This window comes from Gadus chalcogrammus, chromosome 2 (assembly GCF_026213295.1).
Source record: "Gadus chalcogrammus isolate NIFS_2021 chromosome 2, NIFS_Gcha_1.0, whole genome shotgun sequence".
In the NCBI taxonomy this organism is placed as follows: Eukaryota; Metazoa; Chordata; class Actinopteri; order Gadiformes; family Gadidae; genus Gadus; species Gadus chalcogrammus.
The window spans coordinates 2930219-2939008 of NC_079413.1; the positions used below are offsets into that span (position 1 = coordinate 2930219).

The window sequence follows — 8790 nt, forward strand, 5'->3', positions numbered from 1 at the left end:
TCCTTGGCTTATCGCCATGCTGTGTTTGGGTTTATTTGTGTGTGTGTGTGTGTGTGTGTGTTTTATAATGAAGTCATTTAAGCCGAGATTACGCCATTGTCAGAGGCTTGAGTGCATGGGCGGCCATGTTGTGGTCCCGGGCCGTGCCCTGGCAGAGGTCCCACGGCCACCCCGGCCTATCGCCAAGGTCAGGCTGTCAGGGCTCAAGGTCACACTAACATGGATCAAAGTGCATTAACAGGGATCATCGTATATGAGATCGGACTACAGGGAGAGGGAGAGAGAGGGAGAGAGAGAGGAAATTTGGATCGTGCTCAATTTGTCGTTTCCACACAGCTGAACGCGGACAGACTATATGTAAACAGATGTACATTTGTGCATGCATCATGCGTGCACACACACACACACACACACACACACACACACACACACACACACACACACACACACACACACACACACACACACACACACACACACACACACACACACACACACACACACTTGCATTCCTGCGGAGTCTCTTGGGGCTTGGGAACTCATAGGCCATAAAGTTTGACATATGGAGTGACGTGTTAATCAAAGACTGCATGGTCCCAGCTGGGCCCTGTGAGGAGATTCCACCATGCACCACTAATGCACTGTGTGTGTGTGTGTGTGTGTGTGTGTGTGTGTGTGTGTGTGTGTGTGTGTACCCGTTCGTGCATGTCTTCCATTTTTATATACAGCTGCGTTCTGAGGATGATCTGTCACTGCTAGTCCCTTGAAGTGCGCCTTGCATGTGGTGTGTGTGTGTGTGTGTGTGTGTGTGTGTGTGTGTGTGTGTGTGTGTGTGTGTGTGTGTGTGTGTGTGTGTGTGTGTGTGTGTGTGTGTGTGTGTGTGTGTGTGTGTGGTTTCTCCTTCTTCTTGTTGTATCTGTGTGTTGTGGTCCCTGGCTCTCCAGACGCCCACAGCCACGGCCATGCCTCCGAGGGCCCCTCGCACAGCAGTAGCTTGAATTAAAGTGGATGTAGATGTCCAGTGGAGAGCTAAGGGCCCACAGTGTTGAGAGAAGGAACCAGAGATGCTGATAGAGGCTCGGTGTATCACCTGATGATCTGCTTCGCTTTCTGCTTTCAAATAAATCATTTGGCAGTTGGATAATACCGAGACAAAGTTTCAAAGGAGTGCCTTTTATTTTGTTTCGGTTTAAAAGGCAGTTTTTTGGAATAAGGAAGCAAATTTGGATGCATTTCCTGAGTGTGAGGTACAGAACTGGTCAGAGCGGAAAAATACGGGAAAAATACCAAACAGCGAGACCAGAGAATGGATGGTAAAATGAGAACAGGGGAAAAGAGGAGGAAACACTGGAACAAAGATCCACTGAGAGAGAGGGTAGCAGGGAAATGTCATTACCACAGGGATGATAGCATAATAACGTGATAATGAGGGAACAAATTGTGTGGCTTTCCCTGACACGACTGGTGAGTGACAAATGGTACGAGGCCTCCATTCAGACATCCCCACTGACAACTGTTAAGACCCCAGCCCACTGCGGCTGATCCTATTACGTCCTCTCCCACTTCTTCTCTCTCTCTGACTCCCCCTCTTTCCCTCTCTCCGTTTGTCTCCCTCGGTCTCGCCTTGTCCCTCTCTCCTTGTATCCTTGTCTTTGCCTCGGTCTCCTTGTATCTCTCTCTCTCTCCCTGTATTTCTTCATCTCTCTCTCTCTCTCTCTCTCCCTCTCTCCCTCTCTCCCTCTCTCCCTCTCTCTCTCTCTCTCTCTCTCTCTGATGGATATCAACAGAAATGGAGAGCGAGGGGGAGAAAGAGAGAGAGGCAGAGACAGGAGGACAGCGAGAGAGAGAGAGACAGCGAGACAGCAAGAGAGCAAGACAGCGAGAGAGAGAGCGAGGGGGAGAGAGAGAGAGAGGCAGAGACAGGAGGACAGCGAGAGAGAGAGAGACAGCGAGAAAGCGAGAAAGCAAGACAGCAAGAGAGAGAGCGAGGGGGAGAGAGAGAGGGTGATAGAAAGAGACAGCGAGAGAGAGAGAGAGAGATCACGGTCCATCTGCTGATGTGCGTCAGAGCGGCCCTGGCACATGAGGAGCAGTTGAAGCCCTTCATACTGGGACTCTGACCATGCCAAGGACAGATGGAAGAAAACTAACACATTCCAGAGTGGATCTTGGCATGATGGTTTCTGTGCAGAAACAAAGGGGCCAGTACACCAACCGGTTGTGTTTGACTAGATAGTAAACGACACAATGACCCGGGTCACGAAATACAATGGCTCTCAGAAAGAGAGAGACGGCGCGAGAGAGAGAGAGAGAGCCTTTGCATGAGCCAGAACGCTAATGCTGAGAGACAGGCCAAGCAAGAGGGTTCTCCACCAGACAAACGGTAGACCTCGCCGTCGATGTGCCTTGAGGTTTCACGGTGACTGAACCTTCGCGGCGAGCCAAAGCGCCACCAGAGAGTCGACGCTCGCTCCCTGCATTGTGGGAAGCTTTTCCCTTGGCTCGGCCTCGGAGCTTCTCTGCGCGCTAGACGCGGCAATCGCCTCCAAGAAAGTAGCCTAATGCACGGAGCGTTCAGCCGGGAATCCCACCGCGACCGCCGCAAAACAACTGGCTGGGATCCGGTTGGTTCTCCGCCAGCTCGCTCGCCAGGGACGGGTCTGCGAGCCAGCGGGCAGCGGCCGACGTGCTGGGCCCAGCAGACGGAACCAGCCGGAAAGAGGGGTGTGTTGGGGGCTTTAGGGTGAGATCCTTCCCCGGAGTGACTGATTCATCCTGCAGGAATCGCAGCAAAACTCAACGAGAAACCTCTCTGAGCGCTCGATTGGTGGTGTGCAGAACCCTGGGAGGTCAAGTTCGTCTCAGCGTATCATATCAGCACTTTGGTCCGCGCACACACACACACACACACACACACACACACTGCTGACAACCGGCAGCCGTAGGAACTCTCATCTCATGTGAGGGTCTGGGCGGGAAGGTCTGCGTGACAAGGCCAGCGGGGAGGTGGGCACACTTCAGAGACCTTGGGGTGGTGTCTCATGTGCCATAGACCACTCTGATCCGTCACCTTAATCTGTGTCAGCAACCGCCCCAAATCACAAGGGTTTTGCTGGGTCTGTCTCAGATGCTGTCTCATGAGACGTGGCCTTCGCTTCACTCACACTGACGTGCAATCAGAGGGGCAAGGTGCCAGGCCGGCACACACACACGCGGCACACACACACACACACACACACACACACACACACACACACACACACACACACACACACACACACACACACACACACACACACACACACACACACACACACACACACACACACACACACAGATAAATAAGTCTGCTGACGACAGAGTGAGTGGGAAGACCAGTGTTCTGGGTGTTTAGCCCCGGAGAGGAGAGTGCCATGGATTTTTTTTGTTTTTGCCACGGCTGCTTAATGGATTATCTCCGCCAATGAAGCAGTTTTCCCCGGCTTCGGGCCAGGCCGCCAGACACCTGAGGCCCCAGCGTTCCCACACCAGCGCAAGGCTAGCCGGACCAAGGCCCCTGAATCGGGCCTCCATGTTCCCAGGACGGAGAGGAAGGGAGGCCGAGGAGGAGGAGGAATTATGAGTCAAAGTGAGAAGTAGGAAAGAGAGAGGGGCCTCAGCGATGGGAGATGCCCCTATCCGTTCACTCCCACTCCCTCCCCGTATCTCTCCCTCTCTCTCTCTCTCTTTGTCTGCCCTCTGTGTTGGTTTATGTCATCCCCTGAAGAACAGAGCCCTCTCTCAGAGCTCCGTGGAGAATCGCTGCCTTCCGAGTAACATAATTCCGCCCCAACCCATATCTGTGTGCGTATACACACACACACACAGACCAGCACACACACACACACACACACACACACACACCCACCCACCCACACAAACACATTACTTACATCCACCAAGGTTACCATGGCCACCGCTGACAACACAACACACACAAACAGCGTCCGCAGCAGGCCCCTCTGCCCACCCCTCCATTCTCCTTCATCCTGCACGGGTTCTGTGCCCCCCCCCCCCCCACCCCATGTGTGTGTGTGTGTGGAGAAGAGGCTCCCAGGGCAGGAAACAGTGGCCCACAGCGGCCAGTCAGCCACAGTACCGGCGCTCTGATCACGGCGCTGTTCTTCACTGCGGCGGTGTGACCTTGCAATGGAGTTCATCTCTTATCAAACCGTTACAATGTCCCCCCCCCCCATCTCTGCACCGGCATTAGTGGAGCAGAACCGCTCAGAGGAGAGAGAAGGGAACGGATGAGGGCGGATGGGCCGAGGTTACCGGTGTTTACGTGCGTGTGTGCGCGTGTGCGTGGCGTCTCATACCTTCTCTCGTTGTCGTCCAGGTGAGCGAACAGCACGTTCTTGGAGATGGCCTTGGCCAAGGCGGTCATGGTCTTGTAGTCCTTGGGGATCACCTGGGAAGACAAAGCATGGGGCTCCAGTCACAAAGCATGGGGCTCCAGTCACAAAGCATGGGGCTCCAGTCACAAAGCATGGGGCTCCAGTCACAAAGCATGGGGCTCCAGTCACAAAGCATGGGGCTCCAGTCACAAAGCATGGGGCTCCAGTCACAAAGCATGGGGCTCCAGTCACAAAGCATGGGACTCCAGTCACAAAGCATGGGGCTCCAGTCACAAAGCATGGGGCTCCAGTCACAAAGCATGGGGCTCCAGTCACAAAGCATGGGGCTCCAGTCACAGAGCCCGTGACTGTAGTCACAAAGCATTAGACTCGAGTAACAAAGCATGGGGCTCCAGTCAGAGAGCATTGGATTCAAATCACAAAGAATGGGGCTACAGTCACAAAGCAGGGGGCTCCAGTAACAGGGAGACCCGTCCGGAGTGCAGGTGGATGGGCAGCATGAGCACTACGACGAGGGGAGCGCCTCTGAAGGGCCTCCCCCTCAAAGGCGGACCAAATGGAGCAATGAGAGAGCAGTTTCTTGGCAACCGCATGAAAAGAATGAGCCACACATGTGGCCGTGTGTATTTTGGGAGAAGCCCATCTGTTCAGGAGTTACACTCGAAACGCTCGGCAACCCTTAAAAAAGGTCAAAGGAGGTCTGGACTCATTCATAAAACATGCGTTCTCATGCTCGCGTCCCAGAACACTAGTTATGGTGTGTGTGTGTGTGTGTGTGTGTGTGTGTGTGTGTGTGTGTGTGTGTGTGTGTGTGTGTGTGTGTGTGTGTGTGTGTGTGTGTGTGTGTGTGTGTGTGTGTGTGTGTGTGTGTGTGTGTGTCTGCATGTCCGAAGCCTATGAGTATGAAGTCATGCAAGGGAAAAAAATATGAAATGTATTCATTACAACATGTGGGGAAGCAAGTGAATGAATGGCAGAATGTACAGTAGATGTTAACTCTTACCCTATAGAAAGCACAGAGGCAAAAGCATTTGTCAAAGTGCTCATTCAAATAACTACATTGTTAACGGGCAGAATGATGTGGCGGGAAGTACGTATACGTACCTCCAGCATTATTGACTATTAATATGAATATATAATCAATAATCTTCCGATTGTACAAGTTAACATTACATGGAAGAAGAATGTATGTCATGTACCAAGCATGAGCCTGATTGAGTGTGTGCCAGTGTGCCAGTGTGTTTCACAAGAAGACGATAGGATGAGAAAAGGTCTTTGATGAGATTAGTCTTATTAATGACTAGCAGCAGCCAGGATTTCCCATCCGGGATCTGAAGTCAAATCCCCCAAAGTCGGCCCATTGTTCCATTGGCAGGTGGAAGGGCACCACCGGGGTGGAACTATCAGCAATAAACCCCCTTAAGTGTAATTGAAAAACCCTTTTCCGGTTGGATATAAGGTCCCATGGGTGCAACCTCTACAGTCAAACACCCCTGCATATCGAAGAGAGTCAAGGTTTTTTTCTCATGTACCCCCGTGGAAAAAAAAGGTACTCTCCGAACCCCCTCTGCTACGCATACAGCCTGGCATGAAAATGCATCTCCCTTACTGCCATCCTGTGAGGCCAGCACACCCTCAGCCCCCCAGCCTCCCCCCCCCCCCCATCTCCCCACCCTCCGAGCATGACCGACAAACCCCACCGACTCGTTTTCACAGCCAGGCACGTCACGACCGACGTCGCCGCACCGTGAAGCCGCTCTGGATCTGTTCGTGTTGGTTCTGTCGGTTCTGCTAAGAAGACGCTCTTGTGTTCGTCGTAGCAACGCCGCGCCGGGAGAGAACCCGACAGAGAGCTGAAGGGCTCGATGTCTCCTTGCAGAAAGCGTAGGGGAGCACTCAGTGTGTGCTTGAGTGTCGCCGATGTCGGCGGCAGAACGCCAGTGTCTGCTCTGGCTTCGCCGACGCGCTTCCACGTATTCACAGATTTTCTATTCTTTCTCTCGATCCGGTCGACGGACGCGTGGGCGGACACAAAGTGATCTGTGAGATGAATGATGTGTCGCGCATGCGGTCCAAGGCCGCGCCGAAGCATTGAATCGAATATAAATTTTGATCGATGTACGCATGATATAACCTCGTAAACATAGAAAAGAAAAGGTGTTAATTGAAAGGTGTTAGGGTTCAGTAGCATTCAGCCACTGCAGCCTCGAAGTCTGACGCTGTGGCCATGCCGATCTCTGACTTCATCGTCGCGTCGATCCCTTTGCTTTCTTGCAGCCTCGCAGACGTGCCCACTTCCCCCCTCTACCGTAGTGTATAGAAGACTCACTCGGCCTCCCTCGCCATGGCTGGGTCCCTGACTCTCCACCATGCTCTCTTCCCCTCTGACCTTCGCTGTGACTTCCCACGCTGTGGACGTTTCCCTACGACGACGAGCTGGCTGTCGCCTTTTCATGGTTGACTCCGCCGTCGGTGTGTGAATGTGTTCATGAATGGGTGAATGTCAGGCAGTATCGTAAAGCGCTTTGGATAAAAGCATTATATAAATGCGTTCCATTTACTTATAAGAGTCATGTACATCCACAGCCTCTCACTGAAGATCCTTGGTAAATCTCAATACGATTCTGCCCTATTCAAATCCAATACTTTGCTGCCAAGAAGTGGCAGCAAAGTGGCCTGAAATAAAAGCTTTTTCATCAATGGGGAACCTCGTGAATCAGACTTGAGTGTGCAGCGCGTCTGTGGGCCGTGTCTGCAGCTCATGCTCTGTTGAACATGAGCCACTGACCGGAGAATGTTGATGAAATGTGGGTAAGTGTGTGTTTCTTCCCCTAACCAGCACACCCACTCGCGCACACACACACACACACACACACACACACACACATACACACACACACACACACACACACGGTATGCTCTAGTGGTCAGGTGAATGTTCGTGCCTTTACGTCATTAATGCACTGTTATACTAATTACAACAAAACGCTTGCCACAATGATCTCACAAGGAGAGCATGTGTGCGTGTGTGTGTGTGTGTGCGTGTGCGTGTGTAGGTGTGTGTGTGTGCGTGTGTGTTAGGAAAAGTGGCCTACACAGAGATCTAGCTGCATTTAATGAGGAGACGTAGACGTTGATTACAGGAAGACAAGCGAGCTGCCTGTTGTACTCTGCAAACCTCAGTCACCTTATTAAATGAGCGCGTTCCAAGACTAGCTGGTTGGCTACCTGCCTTAGCATGAATATACACAACCTCAGTCATTGTAGGTAACACACTTATTGTTCTTTGAGTCTTTTGGTACAAAGTTCCCGTCCGTTTTTCAGTTTAACAGTGCCTAATACGACAACCATAAAAATATGTTTTTTTGCAATCGTTTTTGTATTAAAAACTACTCGCACAAATACAGATAATTCATTCACAATCAAATCTCACAGAAGAAGACAGAATATGGTTATTAAACAAGCACTGATTGCTTGTCCTTGTCAAGTCTGCGTCTGCGCCTGCATGCGTGTGTGTGTGCACGTGAATTTGTGTGTCTGTGATCATGTGTGCACATGTGTATGTGTTCGCTCAGCACATGTTCGTCTTTGTGTACGTGCATGCGTGTATCCGTGCACGTGCGTACGCGCTTGTATGCGTGCATATGCGTGTGTTTGCTGCCATGCATGCTAGCGTGCATGTGTATGTGTGTGTATGCATGTGTGTATGTGTGTGTGTACGTGTGTGCACATATGCGTACAGACCTTGCGCACGTAGCTGACGGCGTCCTCCTCGGTGTACACCTCGGCGCTGACTCCGCCCCTGCGGCGCCGGGCCTTCACCACGGGGTTGGGGGGCGGGGGGGACACCTCGTCATCATGGGAGTCCGACTGGCTGTTGGACTTCTGGCGCGCCAGGATCTGCTTGCATTCTTCCTGTAGTTGGGGCGAGAGAGAGAGAGAGAGAGAGAGAGAGAGAGAGAGAGAGAGAGAGAGAGAGAGAGAGAGAGAGAGAGAGAGAGAGAGAGAGAGAGAGAGAGAGAGAGAGAGAGAGAGAGAGAGAGAGAGAGAGAGAGAGAGATGGTGCGTTAATGATGATGATGATTTTTATTGTCATGCCAAGAAATTATTGAAAGATTTAAAGAAAGGGATAGAGAGAAAGAGAGAGCGAAAGTGAGGGAGAGACAGAGACAGAGACAGAGACAGAGACAGAGACAGAGACAGAGACAGAGACAGACAGACAGACAGACAGACAGACAGACAGACAGACAGACAGACAGACAGACAGACAGACAGACAGACAGACAGACAGACAGACAGACAGACAGACAGACAGAGAGAGAGAGAGAGAGAGAGAGAGAGAGACAGACAGACAGACAGACAGACAGACAGAGAGAGAGAGCGAGAGAGGTCG

The 8790-nt window shown here is 51.8% G+C and overlaps 1 protein-coding gene across 1 annotated transcript in view; it reads right to left on the reverse strand.

The window, feature by feature from the left end:
• The window catches only part of LOC130406830 (cAMP-dependent protein kinase type I-beta regulatory subunit-like), a 37052-nt gene that overhangs the window by 23827 nt on the left and 4435 nt on the right, over nucleotides 1–8790 (reverse strand). Inside the window, exons 3-4 of the mRNA XM_056612491.1 lie at nucleotides 8142–8312; nucleotides 4359–4450 (exon numbers count right to left, since the gene is read on the reverse strand). Coding sequence (XP_056468466.1) covers nucleotides 4359–4450; nucleotides 8142–8312 — 263 coding nt within the window. The remainder of the gene's footprint in view (nucleotides 1–4358; nucleotides 4451–8141; nucleotides 8313–8790) is intronic.